The sequence below is a fragment of the Sinohyriopsis cumingii genome, chromosome 8, assembly GCF_028554795.1.
Source record: "Sinohyriopsis cumingii isolate HCF-2022 chromosome 8, ASM2855479v2, whole genome shotgun sequence".
Classification (NCBI taxonomy): Eukaryota; Metazoa; Mollusca; class Bivalvia; order Unionida; family Unionidae; genus Sinohyriopsis; species Sinohyriopsis cumingii.
The window spans coordinates 61,900,957-61,921,727 of NC_142968.1; the positions used below are offsets into that span (position 1 = coordinate 61,900,957).

Below are 20,771 nucleotides of genomic sequence, written 5' to 3' on the forward strand. Positions count from 1 at the left end.
TTATCTTGCCTAGCGATTATAACCTTGGCTGTCAGTCGCTTTAATTCAGGAAAATGGGTTATAAATATTCAAAGAAAAGAAAGCAAACTGTGTCACGGTATGAAAATTCAAATGTTTAAGGTAACTAATGGTGCAGTTTTAATTAGTAGAGCTTGTAAATAATTTATTAAAAGAAGATGACACGAAAGCATTGCCCTTAAGTCTTTAAGTACTTATTGTATATATGTATGTACATTTGCCTTACAGCAATCACTGAGGCTCTCATTCTTTCATATATATATATATATATATATATATATATATATATATATATATATATATATATATATATATATATAACACCATGTCGGTCAATTCTGCGCGTCGGGTAATTCTACGCAACGATACGTCATTTCTGTACACATTGGATCACATGCTATTTCGGGTCAAAAATCCATTTTGCATCAAGAAAGAACGATTGTGCTTTAATTAAAAAATCTGATATTCATAAAGCGTACAAAAATATCCCACATTTCGACTCGAAAGGCATATGAAAATATGATTTCTAAATGTCATCATGAAGATCCACTCATGACCTTAAATTTTTAACCCAGAAAGTCCTATTTACTATGTATCTTTTAGACTCATAGAAAAAATGCATTATATAAAAGATGGAAAGTATACCTTATAAATATTCTGCATTTTAATCCAAGTTTACAATTTTGCAAGAAGTTGTCCCACACATACATTTTCGATTGCTACACAACGTGTCAACTTGCCACTAGAAGAGCATTCACAATAAATTTTCCGGAGTATAGTTTGTTTCTAAATTCTTTAGTAATTCTTCCCCATAAACAAGACGATGTAAACACATTACATCCTATTCATTGTTGTTTCTTTTCCGCATAATAGCTTATGTTTAATAGAATGTTGAACTTTACTAATTGTTTTTACAAGATCGGTTTAGTTTTCATAATATCTCTTGCCATTTATTGCCATTGTTACGTTGAATTTTGTAAAACTAGCTATAAACCTGACCTAATTACTCGACTGAAATGCTGACAGAAACAGTCCAAAGTAATATATTTCATTTATATAAGCCCGATGGATAAACATTACATTTTTGCAAAGCTGTGCGCATAATAGGTCGACATATCGAGAGTCATTAAAACACGGGGTTGGTATCCAGTGTGTCCAAAATTAATATAATTTTGAACAGAATATTCTGGTGAGAATTGTCTCCTTTAAAATAGTAAGCAAATCTATATGAGATAGAGAGAGGGAGAGAACATGACCCTGTGTTGTTATAGTAATGCAAAGTTAACTTAAATGAAAAATAAAACCTCTTGCATGTGACAAATGGATGTATCTATTCTTGATACCCATATTTGGATTTGAAACGGAAATGAAATAATTTGACCTGTATGTATAAAATAAAATGCCCATTTAGGAGCTAAATATCGGTAGTTATTATAAGTATAACTTGCTAAATCCTTTGAATAAGAGCAGGTGATATAACAACAATGGACCTTGTGTTTCTAAATTTGTCTTGGGTATAAATCTCACATTTGAATGATATATGAGAACAAATGAGATCCCCAGTGGTTGCTGTAAGGAAAATTTAATTTAAATGAGAGTCATCTCTTTATTTTTTCAACTAGTGAAGTCTCATATTTGGACTCGAATCAAACATCTGATACATGAGTTCTTAGAGCAACAATAGTACACATACATTAGGGTTAGGTTCAACGACACATTATATGTCTGACCCAAGTTTACTTGTCCGCTACCTAAATAACCACACACAAAACGTAACCTTCTTGGTATTCAAAAATATTAAAACTTAAAATAATTACCTCAAAACTAATATTTAAAGTCAACGTTAAACAAACATCATTATAAGAATCATCAGTTTTCTTTATGGAATAAAAAGGTTAAAATAAATTATTTTCTAAGTCAGTATCTACATAATAATTTCAATTCCTTAAAAGTTGTTAAACTGTAATATTCGTGACTTAAACGTAACAAAAGAAACCCATCTCAAATACTGAATGAAGTTTTTTTTCCACTGAAACATCTAAGAAGGAGCAATTAAATATATAAAAGCTAATATATATTGAAATTAATATATTTAAAAAATGCAGTTAGTACAACATTACGTCATTTTGAAGATGTCTGGTGTAATATGCAGTATTTTCATTTAACAAAAATGTAAATAATTCATTAATGGAGTGAACTAAAATATCAACAGTATATAGAAATGAATGATTTCTAATAAACAAAAGGCACATACGGGCCACGTCACTGTTGTGTGTTGCATGTTTCATAGAGATATTTAGGATGGTTTGGATATGTGCTCCAGAAATAAAAGTGGGATTGATGGATAGACGAAAACAGATGAATATAGCTAATTTATGTATTCCCTGCCAACTTCACCACGTGAGGGATAGAGAAAAAGCTTACAGCAGACAAAATTTAACATTTTGGTTTTGTGCTCATGAAGATGTTCAAGGAAACCCATCCTCAAACTAAAGACTTCAAACTTAGGCAACATCTTTAGCATCTTCTTACATATATGATATTGTGCTAAGTAACAATACTGGTCAGATACTCATGAAATGTCTTTAACAGTATACATTTTTATAATCAAGGTCAAATTAGCAAAAATCAGCAAGCACGGCACCATATCTGTAATTAAGGGGCCAGCAGGCAATGCTAAATGTGTTTAATTTATTAACATGGTTTTGTGTCAGATAAATTGTTGAATTTTGAATGAAAGTGTAACATATATTTGGAAGTGGGTGTGGTTTTTAACTATATTTAACTAGGTGCTATTTAGCATTTAGTATTTAGAAGCTTAGTAATTTTTGTGCAGTAAAACATCATCCCTTTCATGTCAATACGTCCTACCACAGAGTGAAGAATTGTGAACAAAACACAGACCACGATGGTAGATGCGCAAAGGTGTCTTCAATAGAGCCAATAGAGCCAGACACAGAAAGTGAATGTCGGAAGGTTGTAGCTACAGCTTCCAGCACATGTTGAAATGGGGATGAAGTCTTTAAAGCCTCCTTCAGCATACTAAACACGCTAGCAGATGTCGGCATGAGAAAATATGGTGATTTACGACCAAATTTTATGTTCATTTGCTTCAATTTGCATCAGAATGCAGGCCTAGACGTCAGTCGAAATACCCACTTGGGATGATCCAGCATCCAACTGGGTTGTTTTAATATGGATTATTTTGGGAAATTTACCACGTAGCTCGAGCCAGAGTTCATGGAGGAAAAGGCCACCCTCCAAGTTGCTGAGCATTATATTGGCCAGAGAAACCTGAGATTTCTACAACTGTGAACGAATGAGGAAGAACTGGTACGTCTGATTGAGTTTGCATCCCTGGTATCTTACCAAACTGGAAATACTCTTCATTTACTGTGTAGGCATATGTCTACATAAGGAAGGTCGGTAAACGTCTCCTTATAACGGGACCATATCTCTTCGTCTTCATTCAACTGAGAGGAGACAGTGGGCCTGACAGGATGTATCAATGTTGCTGCTTCCATATCGAACACACTGGAGACAATGAGGATAGACTGAACATCGTCATCATCTAGTACACTCCACGCGGTGAGTAATAGAAGCTCTATGGAGAAGAGGAGACCATTGGTCTTTCCTAGATGGTATAGATGTCACGTCTCTAGTTTTCCTGCTTGATGCCACCTGACGAGGGGCTGATGGTTTTCCACAAGTTTCAGCATCATCTCCAATCTGGGGTAAAGGTCCAATAGTCAATGAAGGCATAAAGGACCAATGGAAGTCCCACATTCCGTATGGATTCATTAGGATAATAAGAAGAATCTGATCTGATAGTCTATTCCCATTCCTGCAGAACAGACGGTAGAGTGAAAACGGGGGGGGGGGGGGGGCCTTGTATGAACCATTCCCGTTACTTAAAAGACTCTGTTTAATTACCAGGGAACACTAATCTTCAATCGGCACACGATGATCACTGGATTGTAATGGGTAAGATATGACCGGTGAATGTGATGAATTCACTGGTACTTGTGACCATATACCTTCCACTCAGCTCGAATTACCTTACGTCAAAGTCTGGCACCATGTATATACTTTCTGGGCCATCAGGCTATGATAAATGTGTGCAATTTATTAATAATCTCCTTATTGCTGGAGCAAATTTTGAACATGAAAGTGTAAGATGTAGTGTTTTGTTTTTATTTGTAACTAAAAATCCCACTGCCAAAGAGGAGTGACAGATCTGAATTTGCCTTTAAATTGAAGACAACCAGTATCGATTGACATGACATAAAGCTGGCCCCATCTTCTCTCAGACGCTAAGGCGATCAGCGATCAACACCAGTTCTGAGTGCAAGGTTCGTGGGGTTTTCTAAGCCCACAAAACAAAAGACTGATTCTATCTGAGAGCAGGAGTCAGGTCTCTCTAGCTAATCAAGGTGCAACTGTCACGTACTGAACAAATTAACGTGTGCTGGAACTTGCAGTCTGAAACCCTTGAGAGTCTATATTGAACATCCTTTGTTCTTAAAAAGAAACAAAATGAATTAGTAATGTAAATCACAGTGGGACATAATCCTCTTGGACTGTACAATGGACAGATTTGGGAACAAGTCAGGTTCCTCCTTATCAAAGTGTCAGATTTCTTCCTCCAAATGAGAGAAGGTAGTGGACGTAATTGAAGGCATCAGTGTGGCTGCTTCCCATTCGAACGCATTAAAGACTTGGCGCCAATACCTTTTCCTCAAGGCGGTGAGTAGGGCTCTGTGTGTACTGGAAGTTCCAGGGGAAGATGAGACAACTGGTCTTTCCTTGAAATTGTTTGGGTTGCTCGGCCGAAAAAGAATTAATTTTTATGGATTATTATTATGTTTATGCTATTATAGATTATTAGTATGCTTATGTTATTATTCTTCAATTAAAGACATACATGTATCTACAATTTTACAAGCATTCTAATGTGATAAAGGGAAACATTTTAAATAAGTAAAGAATGATACCTGAATATGGGCAGTTTGCATCAATAGGGTTGGCATTACAAGCAGGACATCTTCCATTGTTTGGGTCACAAGTTCCGTCTCGACATTTATACACACATACCAAATCACATTGATCACCATAGAAACCAATCTTGCACTTGTTGCAGTTGCCAGTTACAGTGTCACACAATCCATCATCACAGTTGGAGTTGCATGTGTTTTCACAATGTGTGCCATAATAACCTTGTATGCAGCCTTCAAGACAATTATTAGTATCATTCATGCAGTTTTTATTCTTACAGCGTGTGCTGCATTCTCTCTCACAGAAGTTTCCATACCATCCTATTGTACAGTCTCCAACGCAGTACCCTGTATTAAAGTCGCACAGATTCAGTTCACCACCTGAATTATTACTGCACCTTGGGCTGCACTGTTTCCGGCATGTTTCGCCATAATAACCTTCATTGCAAGTTGTACATTTTCCTGTGGTTCTATCACAGCGGACACAATTACTTGGACATTGGGACTGACATTGCTGACCATAGTAACCGTCTACACAGTCAATAATACAGTTTCCGGTTCCACCATCGCAGAGAGTATTATGGCATTTATCACAGGTTATGTTGCATGAGGTGCCATAATAACCAGGCTTACAGCCAAACATACATCTTGCAGTCATCTGATCACATGCAGTGTCTTTACATCCTTGAGAGCAGATTCCATCACAGATAATGCCATATCGGCCCACTGAACAACTACAAGTTCCATCACGCCAGTCACATGTGCCATTCACACAGCGACACTGCTCCCTGCAATAACTTCCAAAATATTCACCATCACAGCCATTGTAACAGGTGCCGTTACTGTGAAGGCATTTTCTATTCTTACAACTCATACTGGGACAGCGTTCCGCACACTGTGTTCCCCACATTCCTGGGGCACATTCTGAAACAAAAATGTATAAAGGTTAAATTCTAAATATGCTTTTTTATTTAGTTACAATATAACATTAAAGTATAGCTTTTGAGAGTGGTGATCAACAATTCCCATCCAGTAACTACTTTGCTTAAAATCATTGCAGATCTACACAGTGGTAAAACCTCTCAGCCAATAAGATGCAATCTAACCTCATAATTATCCATAAGTCCCTCTCATAATGAAATCATCCAACGTCTTGATGATATTAGTCTATTTACAAAATCTGTTTAAAATGGGGTCATAAATATAGTCTCTGATGTGATAAGAACCCCAGCCAATTAAAGGCAAGTTCACTTCGTTGATGTGCATGATCATGCTCAAACTAAAAGCACATTATAGATTTTAATGATATTAGTATATTTACCCAATCTTAATTTTTTTAAAACTTGTATCAGAAATACAATCTAAAGAGTGGTTGCAAACTCAGTCAATCATGCCTAACATCACATCAGTAAATATGAACATATCTTGTACATTATTAAACTCTCGTGATATCTTCATCATATAGGCTCATATTCTAAATCATATAGATAAATAAAACTTTCAGATTAGTAATAACATCAGCCAAATACAAGATCATAGTATTCATATCAATGGAGTTTCCTCATTATGGGACTCATCCAAGATTTGATCAAAATCGGACCAGCCATATTGCTTTCAGAGTGGAAACAAGCACAGTCAATCACATGTAACATCTACTCATTAATTCGTTTCCATCTTGCTCATGATTGACACAGTTAAGAACCTGATGATATAAACGTGTTTACAGTTTCAACAAAACTGAATCAAATTAAATGTTATCTCGCCAATAAGATAAAGTAATATCTTTTCACGATGTTGATATCTCAATTTTTTTAAAATTCCATTAACATCCTAATGATATTAGCATGCATTCTTATTTTGAACATTATTTGTGCACTAAGTTTGTTTTCAAACTTATCCAAGAATTTTATGATATAAGCAAACATTCCAAGTTTGATCAAATCAGATAATAAATACCAACACCAGTGTGGTAACAGCCATTTGTTGATTGACTAATAACAGACATATACATAAATATAACTTTGACAAAAACCATGAGGCGTATTTCATCACTTTGTTTTATTCCAGTCTACTGAGAAGTCTCAAATAAATGACACAGCTAAATCTTTTTGTATATGCATGAATCTATTTGATAATGACATACAAAGACAATTGAATGCTGAAATGTACTAAAACTATTAAATGTTCGAGTATCCAAATCCGTTTTGTTTCACTATACCAACAACCCAATATATAGGCTTGCCAAAAATCGAAGTATAACTGGTAAGTATTCAAAGTTCGGATTTGATACACATTAACCTTAATACATGAAGAGATAAGAAATTATGATCAACAACAAATACTCAAAAATCAATGTTGCACATATGAATGATAATTGGCAAAATTAGAGGGAAGAAACATATATTTATATATATAGACGTAAAAATCAGTAACAGATCCTTAAAGATAGATCTTAAATTGATTTAAATATTGAGATATATTTCGTGAATTAAAAGAGCAAATTATATGTTATGGCTTAATCTCAACTAACAAGAAATGTTTGCTCTGATTTATTTGCAAATATTGACAGAATATTATTGCTCAACTGATTTAAAACAATGTTGTCCCAAAGTCCCACCAAACATGCACCACACGTAATTTGCTAACAATAAACCATTATTTAGAAAATACAGTAGATATAATAATAATAGCACCTTCTTACAATAACAGAACATGAATGAAACCCATCCAATAATTTCAATGTTCTTGAAAGGATTGACTTTTCATTCAGTGAAATAAGGCACAAGCAAAATCTTTTGCAAAATTAATATTCCTACAGTGGATGAAGTAATAAAACTATCTGACTTTTTTTACTTGTTTTGTAATCTTAACCATACAGAATTTTTGTATAAAAGTCACAACCTGATCCGAATGTTCTTTTATGAGTTACATGGTTTCAAAACTACTTAGTCAGAGGTTGAGCTTGGTGACGGAGGTGTGAATCAGGCGCAGGTATTTCAATGGCATAATGTTGTGCCAACATCATTAGATCCATTTCATTAGGTTCCAGTGTTGAGTTTCTAGTATCTTCTACTTTTTCTTTTCTTTTCTTGATATATGGTCCTATTCTTGCTCTTTTGAAACTTAGGGTAGCCATTTTGTCCAATTTCACACAATCTAGTTATTCAGTTCTACTGGCCAGTAATTACAAAAACACATGCCCATAATAAATAATACCAAACTGCAGTAACTTGTTATGGGATGAAGCTACGGCAGTTTGTTTCCCCCAGATTGAGGTCACAGTGTGAGGCCACTTTAAGGAGGTACATTAATTCTTAAAACAACAATTATATTTATAAAGCTATTGAAAGTTCTAAATCATTACCTCAAAGACAGAATTTAACAATGAATACATTTCACAAATTGAGTATAAAGTTGACTAGCACTTAATCCATTCTACAATGAAAGTTTGTTTAAAAATACTCAAAACCCCTCAGGAGGACCCTATGAATCCCATAATGCATCAGTAGTTCAAAATTTGAAATCATCACTGTAATTTTAAATCTGGCAGTCTAAGACTAGCATTTTTAAAATATAAACAATGTTTGCTTGTATTTACTTTCATGAAGATGAAACATTTCGTGTTGTATCAAAAAGTAATCCTTCTCTGAAAATGAAGACTGAGTTCACTATAAAAATTGAAATGGAGGTAAATGGGGTTGCAAGTTCTTTAGTGGAGTTATAGTAAAAAAAGGTGGTAAGTAAAAACCTATGTCCACTTTGCATATAATCAATCTAGTCAATGGTTGTCCTTGCCATCTAGTTACATCTTAGGTTTTTTTTTTTTTTTGTTCTTAATTATCATGAATGTTAATTATGGTATGAAGATAACACAACTGTATACTTTGCAGATATGCAAGTAAACACATTCTTAAGTATTGTACATTATGAGGAATTTATCTAACACCTGTCTGACCATCAACGTTGGGTAACAGCCATTATAAGCTGATTAAAGAAAATGCCATTATAGGAAATTGTTGACTGAGAAGCTTAGAATTTTAAAAACCAGGTAAGAACATTTTATTCAAAACTACCCTTGTGGTGATTGTTAAATATCAGATTACAGACACTGCAATGGTGCTTTAGGTCTCACTGTATAGTTCAGTATTTTGACACACACATACCGAATTTTTAAGGTAGAAGTCATGAACCTAATTATCACAAGCCTAGCATCTATAAATTCACACATAAGCTAAATCTAAAATATGTTTTAGATTTACTTTGAGTTAGGCTTGGAAATTGGCTGCCTTGTTGGTGACTGCCTGTCACAGTTAGATGAGCATTGGATATCAAATGCGTAACTTGGGCTGCAAATAATTTACTTGGCTTACGTATTTACCTGTGTCTGCTACAGAGGTAAATATCTAAAAATCTAGATGGTTGAGGGATGAACTGTATTCATACATAAGGCACATACTGATTCTTTTAGCTGCCTTTCACAGAAAAATATTCAATGTAGCTTTTTCTTGTCAAAAATGAATGTAACATTTAGGGGTTGGTGGCAGTGTTAGTTAAGTATAAAAACCACCAATAGCATCAGGAATCAACCTGATTACTGCAGTCAAATGTCACATGCATGCTTTCTACAAAAATCATTATTTTGTTTTTATTTGTATCTTCAGTGTAAAATTATTCTCATATTTCTGTAATTGGTCATTGTTGGATGCGAATTCACCAGATAAACTGTCCAGTGAGACCTTACCTGAACAGTCATAATTTGCCACTGCAGCACGGGTGCTGAGACAATTATTACTATTTCTGCATGTACATATTTTTGCAACTTTTCTTGAATTGATTCATATTTATAGATAGAAGTAATTAAAATCATTTCTAGGTAAACGAAGAAAAAATAAGTATAAACCAGACATGATAAAAAAGACATTTATAAAAGATGAATTGTTCTTGATAATGAAGCATAGGAGCTTATGAATCTGTTGTCAAGTCCTTCAAGCCAAAGTATGAAGGAGAAAATCCAGATGATATGTTTGTGCTTGACATATCAAACAACACTGGAGATATTCATGCCTATGAAAAGAGGGCGAGAAAAGAGACGGAGAAATTGAGAGGACGTACAACACAGAAAGAGGCAGGGAATGAAGTTGTAAGGAAGAAAAAAGAAAAGGTGACACCATCATCAAATAAGGCTCAGAAACAAAACATTGAAGCTTTTGCGGCCTGTAAAACCAGCCAAAGAAATCCTCTAGACAGCACTCATAAACATGAACCAGAATTCCATCCCTTCCACAGTCAGCAGTGATTCACTAGAGGATACACCATTCACAGAAACGTGGAGGTTCATACAACAGGATATTAATAAAACTACATATCCGGAAAGAACAAAGTTACCAGGTTTGCTTTAGCTCTTAAAAAATAGATTAATCACACCTATTGTATCTATTTAAAATCATTTTCAAAACCCTTTTTTAAATTAAATGAATAGTATATATAATCACTCCATACAATAATAAATACAACTACTGCTTACCTTGCCAGAAAGGGAAGTAACAAATACAGTCAACAAAGAAGGCAATAATCATGTCAACAGAAAACCTTTTAAAATTTGTTTTACAAAAAGATTTCAATATATGTTTGATTGTTTGGTGGAATAAACCTACTTAATCCATTTTTTACTTCAAGGTACATACTACTCAAGAGAACCATACACAGCAGTCAACTCCATGGGAAAATAATTTGTTTGTGTCAAAAGAGCCAACATGCTACATACTAGAAGCTCTATCATCACTTCATAATCCAACACAAAACACCCATAACATGCCCAGTGCAAATGTCCCATCTGCTGTAACACAAGCAAAGAAAACATATAATACATAATATAGCCAATGACCTGTGTAATGTGTCATTAAACAAGAAAATCAACCATCCGTTTTCGTAACGTATACACTGCAAATGATATCAAATGCATAAATTAAGCATTAATATTTCTCCTTTCTTCATCAAATGAATTAAATTCATTTTCTTACCACAAATATCTTTATTTCAGAATATGCGAATGCATGGTGTAGTAAATGTGGAATAGCAAACCCATCCATGACTGATTTGAATGAAGCTGTGACTGAAACCGTTAGTTATATTAGAAGAAAATGTATACAAAACTTGATGAGTGCAATAAAACATCTTTGTTCAGCAAAGAACAAGGCTGTATTGCAATGAATTATTATTCCAGCAACTGTATTTGTGTTATGATGTTATTAAAATCAACTACACTGTTCCTCTATTTTGTCTATGTTCATTGCTTCATGAGTAAATTGCCTGGATGTATATTTTCCAAATAATACGCCTCTTGCATAATACGCTTTGTTTGAAATGGCTGTAAAATGTACTCATACTCAAGGTCTGGTTTATGCCAATATTTAACGCCTGTAATTTGGGGTTTGCTTTACGCCTGAAATATATTCCTGTACTTTTGTATGGTTTACGTCTGTAAAATACTTCGATATGTTTCATGCCTGAGATTTACGCTTGTATTTGAATATGTTTTATACCTGTGATTTACACCTGTAATACATTGATGTATTTGAATACAGGCGTACTAATTTAAATAATTCGCCTCTGTGTACGAATAAAGTACACTAGTATTACGCCAGCGATACGCTTGTGTTACGGCTGAGATACGCTAGTATTACACTTTTCTCATATTCTCATAAGCAAAAGAGAACCCATAGTTTAGGTTCAGAATACGCCTGTAGTACGCCTATGATACAGGCTTATGATTTCGTACGGGAAGCCTAATATTAATTAGAAACATTATCATATTTTAGTGTTGTTGATAATTAAATTAAAATACATATAATCTGATAATTTTCTGAGACTGTACTCATCGTATGATATTAACTTTCAGAACCTGCTGCACTTAAGGTCATATTTATATCGCTAAGACGGTCAACTTTATCCCACATCAACTGTTGGTAATATGACGCCAACCATTCACAGTGTTTAGAAAGCTTGTAAGTCGGGTCAAACTGCAAACAACATGGCCTTTTATCTACTGTCATATAATCTGGCAGCAGATCAGCGTACAATGTTGTTTTTTTCTACTGATTACTACAAATAATCTGCATAAACCCAGATACGTTATACAATAGCAGATCAATATGCAGTTTGCAGTCGGATCTGACATGTACATGAGTATATATTGTACATTTTGTTTTTTTAAAAACTGTTTGACTATTGGGAAAAAGTCTTACAAGAAAAGTAAAATATATCAATTACAGCTTCCATGTAAATATAGTCTGTTACTGTTTAATCAAACCCAAGAACCAATAATTTAGATATGGCAAATGTACTAGTATACCAATCCATTTTATGGTTTACTAACTACTTAACAATTACCAATTTACATAAAAATGTAAAAATGATAAAAATAAGGAAACTATTTCCAGCCAATTAAAACTGATGGTTGAAGAGTTAGGATGAACCAAATAGTCTATCTTAAGATTAAAACTAATTCCCACAACGAACAGGTTAATAAACCACACTATACGTTTTACTTGTTTGATAGCAATAATATATAGCATTTACCAAACTATTGTTTGTTTCAGTAAAAACCAGCAGTATATTTTATGATTTTAATGAATAGAAGAATAGACGATAAGAAACCAGAAGCGTTAGTGTCAGATCTTCATTGCAGTTATGGAAACAGAGACAGTTTTACAGATCTTTATAACATTCAATCAAATGGTTGGAAAATCTGCTTAAAACCAGTCTGACCGTCCCAAAAAAGCCAGTGTTACATTATTTACTAAAAACACCACAAGTACATGAAAAACTTGAATTAACTCATCCCACATACATCAAAGACGGGAGAAAAAGTCTACTAACTTTGTCATATTTTGGTTTCTTTATCCCCAGGACTTTATTTAACTAAACAAATCATAAAATCCACTGCAGGTGTACATAAACCATAATAACCAATAAGTATAAATCCAGATCTGCAAATGCGTAATGTACAAGTAGAACGAACTGCATTGACCCTGCTGGTACGTTATACAATTGGTTCGACACACTTTATAGTTCGGGTTATACATATAAACTATGATATCTACCTCTGGTTGGACAGTTTGGAGACTGATCTAGTCCACAACCTGGGCACAGTCCAGTTCTTCTGTCACAGGTGCTATCTGCACATGATTGATGACACTCATTGTTACACATGTCCCCAAAATATGCACCACGGCATCCTGAGCTACATGTACCATTATTGTAGTAACAGAGTCTGCTGACACAGTTTGCATTACACTGGTTCTGGCACTTGTCTCCATAGAAACCTGCATTACAACCATTGAGACAAGCAGCTGTATCTCTGCTACACTCTGGAGCCCCGGTTATATTTCCACATGTCCTACTACACTGATCTGTACACATCTTTCCATTCCAACCACCCTGACATCCCAAATTACACACACCTGTTGTCATGTTACATGAACCCTTTAGGCAACGCATACACTCCTTGTTACATTGCTCTCCATAATAATATGGTTTGCATCCTGACTGGCAACGCCCAGCAGCTTGCTCACATATAACAATGCCATTATTGTTACTCTTGCAATTCGTGCTACACTGTAACTCGCAAAACTTTCCATAGAAACCACTCTTGCATTCCAGACACACACCAGTGTTTCTGTCACATCGGGCACAATCAGGTTGACATGAAGAATTACAGAAGTTGTTGTAGTAACCATCTTTACATGCAAGAGTACAAACTCCTGTATATCTGTTGCATTTATTATCTGTGCAATTACTACTAGGACACGGCATCTCACAATTGTAGCCATACATTCCAGCCCCACACTCTGGAAAAGAAAAGGAAACACAATGGAAATAAAGACAAAAATCATATTCAGTTTAGCAATTATTTAACAATTATTATAATTTTTTTAAAAACTATTGTTACACATGCATTTGAAACTGCATTTACTTCTTATAATAGTTCGCAAGGTACATATATGTGAAAACAAATATTTTAAAACTTTTATTAAAAGATATAAAAAATATGTAAATCATAGAAAGTTTATCTTTTTTCGTCCAAATGTTGCTTTAGTACATAAAAAAGAAGAATAAGTGGACCTTTGCGCTCCTTCATATGATTGATATGTACCTCGCAGCCTAACGCAAGTGCAGGTGGCTAAGAAATCTAAGTCAATACGATACTTTCTGCAGGAAGTTCTCCATTGTTTTTAATTGCATATGTAATGAAAACAATTGTTTAGTGGGTTCTATATTGCATTGTTTTATATTCATATTATGGAGGTATATCAACATCATTTCTCTAATAATAAATTGTCTTTACTCCATGAAGCATGCTGTAAAACTTGGTAAAATTATGTTGTCTTTCGTGTTATTGATAAAGTTGTTTTACCATTACAAATCTTTTCATAGTGGTGTCCATATTTGATTGTGGATCCACATCATCTAGACCAGGGGTGCAGAACCTTTTAACGTCAATCCATCCTTTTACAGAGTTAAGATTTGTCAATAATACATGGCACACTCGTGCATTTCCCATGCACATATGAAGAACACTCATCATTTCATAGGTGAAGTTCATGCCTGAACATCAGAATGGGGTTGGACGAAAGCACTCAGCAATAGCGACAGGTAAATGATACACAATTTAATACAGTTTTACCTCTTCAGCCCCCCAAATAAAATTTTAATAGCAACAGTAACTTATCCATCACTATTTGAGTAGCTGAATTTACCACATCAGAAGACTATTGTGTTAAAATTATCCAAAATAGAGAACAAACGAATATACTTACCAGTAGAAGGAAACCTCACATACTGAATGTTCTTGTATTTCTGGGCCAAGTGTTACGCCACAACTATGGATCCCAGAGAGAAGCCAATGTTTGTGATTTGCTGTGTTAACAAGTGGTGGTGGAAGGATGAGAAGGTAGTATGAAATCAACAAAATGTTGCCGTCATAATGTCATCCATGAAAGAGCAATTGAGATGATGCAGCAACAGCATGAACCTATTGGTGTTTTCGTTTCTTAAGATTTGTCGCAATTTGTATGGGACAGATAAGTTCTTTTGATTGTGGTTATCATTCACTCTGATATAATGGCGGCTGAAATATCAGTGGTGTGGTGCTCTTGAGACGAAGGAACATAAGTGTTTTATCACTCCTTTACACTCTCAAGGCATTTAAATAGAAAAGCACTGTCCCATCTGGGTTTAAAAATCGATCTTGATCATCTCCATCACAAATTCAACCAACACTGGGAACCTCAATAGGTAGGTAAGCTACCGAAGGGAACTGATTTTGGCTAAAAATCCTGGTTGACAAAGGAAAGTTGGTTGTTATGGGTTTAATGCTATTTCCAACACATCATACGCTATACATGGCAGTCAGAATAACTGGTGGAGGAAGAATCCTTGAAAACCCAGGAAGAACCATCAACCGAACCACAGGAAGCTTCTCACATACCCAAAGGAGAGAAATGGACTTCTAATTGCCATTAAACCAAAGACAGCCAGAATCAAAAGAAAATATATGAATCTCGCTGCGTCTTCTTGCAAAGTCCTAAGCGATTAAAACAGTCTTCAGTGCAAGGTCCTGAAAAGAAGACTCACCTATGGATTAGTGTTCAGTAAAATATTATAAAAAGGTAGATTTATCTGGGTGTAAGAAATCAGGATGCAGGTCTCTGCAGCACAAAATATTCAATGAGATCAGCCTGGTGCAAATCCAAAACAATACCTGAGCCCAGCGAGAATAGAAATAGCGGCTCTTTAGCCTTTTATAGCTGATACTGAATATCTTTTATTTTCGAAAAGGAACAAAAGAAAATCAGCAATAAAAGTAAAAGAGAAACAGCTAAGATCAACGTATTTCCTACTGGACCAGTCACATAAGTTTTCCAACTGCTATCATGGACCTTGGATATCGAATGTTGCCAACGACATCCTGGCCCTAAAATTTGTTGATATGGATAGATCGCCTCGGATCGGCCATGTGTGAAAGTCGAGAATGTAAGGACTGCTGTGGAAGCGGGAACCTGAATTTTTGTATTAGAAGATCCCTTCTGTGGGATAGAGTCCTTGATTGATCAATCACGACGTCTAGATCAGTGAACCATGATAGTTGGGGCCTCAGTGGTTTGGTGAAAGAATATGTGGGTCATTAATAAAGAGACTTGTTTCCAAACTAAACATGGTAGTCCTCGTTCACAATAGAAAGTACATCCGTCATCCATGATTATTGACTATACCGTTGAAAGTAGTTCCAGAGAAGCACCTATGGGGATGCTTGGGACAGAGATGCATGCCATGAATGGTTTAAGTCCCTACAGTTACCCCCCTCTCAGCCTCCGCCTTATTTAGGAAAGGAAGGCCGGTTATAGAACTTCCCCTAAGTGTCTTATCACATTGGAATGAGGCTGCATCTGGCTGAATAGTTTAAGTGATCTTTTCGCATTGTTTGGCTTCCTGGCCAATTGCAATTGGTCAGGAGCAGATGCAAAAGGTCTATATTAATAATTGTTAAGCTATGGTAGTGAAAAGCCCTCGAACGCAGGTCTTGGCTTCCAACGGTGCAGCCAATATAAAAACTTCACTGTGATTGTGTCTGAATTTCATGGAGTCAGGGCAGATGTCCAAAGGTTCCGCTGATAAAGTCATTTAGACAGAACGTTCCAAGCCAGGGTATGTCTTAGCCACAGCTTCCAGCACACGTTGCTATGTTGCTGGATTCCAAGCGGCCTCCTTTAGCATATTAAAGGTATACGAGAAGAGGTCAGCATGAGAAGCTATGATGACCAGTTGCTTCATTTGTTTTAATGGGAAGGCATGCCCAGACTCCATGTGTAATACCCACCTCAGACACACCCGAGTTCAAATGGGAAGGTTTAATGGGCCACTTTAAGGAATTTAGACGATAACTCGAGGCAGATACTATAGTAATGGACTACCAGCTACATCACCATTCGATGTCTTGGCCTTTTGAGTACTTCTGTCATATTTCCTCAATAGAATAGACGAATAATTGGAGCTTGTGTGCCTAACAGAAGACGTCCAATGAGCAGTTTCTACCTCAAATTCAATGGGGTTGACAAGAATTACAAGCTATGGCATCATCATCTAGTACACAGATTAACCAGATATATTACCATAGCATACGAGCAGGATGGTGGTTAGGCATTACTTGTCCTTTGGTGGAAGTAACATAGGAGCACTTTGCACCATTATCCATACCCCATGATGGTTTGTAGGGGCTCTATGTCTGTTACAATTTTCAGGGTGAAGAAGAGACTGCTTGTCTTTCCTGGATGATGCCATGCCTTACACATTTTTGGCTGATGCAATCTGGCAGGACAGGGCAGTGACATCACATCTACTCTGGTTCCGTGTATCAGTAGCCCAAGTAGGCAAGATGCATAAGGTTTCAGTTAGCCTTTGGTGGAGGGCCCTACATCACTTAAGGATTCATTGGGATAATAGGAAAGGTAGAATAATGATCCGATCTCTTTCCATAGTTTGAATCCACTGCGATGACTCCAAATCCTTACAGTATGTGACAGTAGAGTCCGGGAAGGGGGCTCAGTCCAATCCCTATCCCAATACCATCAGAGGTCTAAGTAATAAAGTTGTAAAGTTGGCAACCAGTATGAACGTTGACCTGTACAAGATGACAGGTTACCGGAATCGACTGACCGGTCACCATGTACTGAAAGCTGTATAAACCCATCTGTAAAAGAGACAATATAGCAACAAACAATGCTGGGTCTATCTTTACATATGTTTGTCTGTCTGTTTTTCTCTAACCTGATGGCATCAATTTATGTCTGCAGAGCACTGAAGACAAGTACGATTGTGTCTGCTACAGGTTCCATACAAACATCGATACATACAACAAGACAATTCAAATGTGTCAACATAGTAACCTGTCACACACACCGTGCTACAGTAACTTGTACTCCATAGCACATCTGATCTGCACAGTTCTTGTTACATTGTATTCGACAGAACGTGCCATAAAACTCCAACTGACAGCCTTCAAGTCAGGTTTTTGTTGTCTGATAGCATGTATTATTAGCGAAACATAGTTTAAACTTTGTCAGAGCTGAATGGAAATAATTTTAAAAACTGCAATATTAGTATGAAATGATAGGTCAGTATGCATATAACAATTCTGATGATTTATTTGTGTGATACGTACATTTTAGCTCCACAAAATGCTTTGTAGTTAAAATATTAATGTACTTATTGCTTCTGAAAAAGGATGAAAAATTAGAAGCAAGAAAATTAAAGATACGCAATTTTCAAAGACATTTTAAGGAGTAAAAAAGAAAAGGTGCCTAATTGAATCAATTATTTCATTCATTAGTTATTCAATTAATTAGTTGTGTATACTATACTGGACAAATAAACCATTCCTAAATTTGAATATCTTAGAAATAACGTTTTGTCTTGTTTCAGAGTTCGCAAGCATATGGAAGTTCAATTTGTGCAAGACAGGACCTAATGGAACCACAATATTTATCCAGCTGGCAGATAAGGCCGGGTTAATGATGGACTAGTCTGAAACAGCTTGGGTAAAAGTCAACGGGTTTGCCGAGGCTGGGTTATATAGGTGGTCAAATTTGTAGAAAAGGCTGAGTTATAGGTGAACCAATTTGCAGAGAAAGCTGGGTTACATATGGGATGTTTTGCACCTAATGATGGGCTAGATGTGGGCCAGTTTGCCGAGAAAGCTTGATTAGTTCGACAGATAGGTCTAGTTGTAAGTGAGTCAGTTTAAGAAAGAATTGACATGCTTTCAAATTTATACCTGCGTGTGGACATTCTAGGCTTGGGCTTGATTCTGCACATGCAACACAAGATCCATCATTTCTGTCACATGTTCCATTTACGCATGTGGATACACAGATACTGGTACAAACTGAACCATAGAATCCAGTCATACATCCCCGTGTGCAGTTCCCTGTATTAAAGTCACACTCGTTGTCTATGCAATTGTTGCTACAATCAAACTGGCAATGGCTTCCATAGAAGCCTATATCACATTTATGTGAACATGTGCCATCCATTTGTACGCATGGATCTTCCTCTCCAAAACATTTAGGGCTACAGTCATTTTGACACTGATCACCATAAAAACCATTAACACACCCTGAGACACAGTAACCAGATTCAATGTTACAGAGAACAGTATTATTTGCATTGTAGGTACAATGCTCTGGGCATCTTGTCTTGCATGTATTGGTGAACCATCCTGACTGACAGCCATATTTGCATATTCCACTGTCCTGTGCACACTGTCCTGATCCAGCACAGTTCTCACAACTCTGGTTACATTGATCACCATACCACTTATTTAAGCAGCCATCGATACACTTCCCTGATGCCTTCTCACAAATATTTGTTGAATTAGAAATTACACAGTTTTGATTGCAGGACATATCACATTGGGTTCCATAGTACACTTTCTTGCAGCTAATACAGTTACCAGTAACAAAATCACATGTTCTGCATGTGCTGCGGCACTGCTTATCACACTTTGGTCCGTAAAAACCATCAACACATGTCTGCAGTGTGCAGACACCATCTGCCTGCTCACATAGGCCAGTCAAACAATTTGGGCATTCCAGCTCACACTCGAGGCCATACAACTTGGTGACACACCCATCCAAGCAGTATCCTGTCATTTGAGCACAATTAGAGTTGTTACATGTCTCGGGGCAAGCCTTTTCACAGAATGTTCCATAGAAACCTTGAGAACATGTACATTGACCTGTCTTCCAATCACAATCACCAGTCTGGCATCTACATGTATTGTTGCAATGTGTTCCATAGAAACCAAGCTTACACCCGTGTGTGCAGGTTCCTTCATATCGACTACACTTGTTAGATCCACAATTTGTTGGGCACAGCTTGTCACAGATAAGTCCTTGAAAACCTGTGTTACACTCTGAAAAAGATAAACCAAGCATAAAACAATTACATGCTCCATTATCCAAGGCCTAATTGGTAAACTAAAATGTCACTAATCCTCAGCTTGAATTTATCCAGCTAAAACTTCAATACAATACTGTGCATGGACCAAAATCATTTAACCGATCTATAAACCACACTTAAATGCATACAAAAATGTGTACTTTATACAGAGCTTTAAAAAATCACGACTATTATATATCTATATCTATCTATCTGTCTATATATATATATATACATATATATATATATATATATATATATATATATATATATATATATATATATATATATTGTATATTGCATACGTGTTTGTGTCTCACATCTGTGTATCTGACCGACAGTTGAGTCAAATCCACATAACATTTGTCATGCTAAGACATATTATATATCTAAGTAATGAGATATAAATGAACTCCACAAACATCACTCATCCAAAAAAAATTGCACTGTTCACACACATGATGTGTATTTCTGACTTTAATTATTTCATACTTTTATATTGGTTGAGCCCTGATCATTCCAGTGTGTTTTGTTTGCAAAGTATATGATGTTTATCAGTTGGATAGTCTTCCCAACGCTGTGTGCCCTGAATTTCAAGTCACATCAGTCCTTTCTCGAGTGGAAATATGGCTTCCAAAACAGCAGTGGACGCTTGTAGCATGTCCTCTAGAGACTCATCACTGCCAATAGTAAATCTCACTTCCTATTGGTCGGGATCTCTGTTTTTCTGTTTGCACCTCAATTAAACTGAAAGAAGAACCA

General features: G+C 35.9%; 1 protein-coding gene across 2 annotated transcripts in view; it reads right to left on the minus strand.

Annotated features, from left to right (window-relative positions):
* LOC149793666 (uncharacterized) overlaps positions 1–20,771 on the minus strand; it is a 64,860-nt gene that overhangs the window by 20,847 nt on the left and 23,242 nt on the right. For both annotated transcript variants that reach the window (XM_089967651.1, XM_089967650.1), the window contains exons 3-5: positions 18,844–19,983; positions 13,115–13,861; positions 5,013–5,936 (exon numbers count right to left, since the gene is read on the minus strand). In XM_089967651.1, the coding sequence (XP_089823777.1) occupies positions 5,013–5,936; positions 13,115–13,861; positions 18,844–19,983 (2,811 nt within the window). The remainder of the gene's footprint in view (positions 1–5,012; positions 5,937–13,114; positions 13,862–18,843; positions 19,984–20,771) is intronic.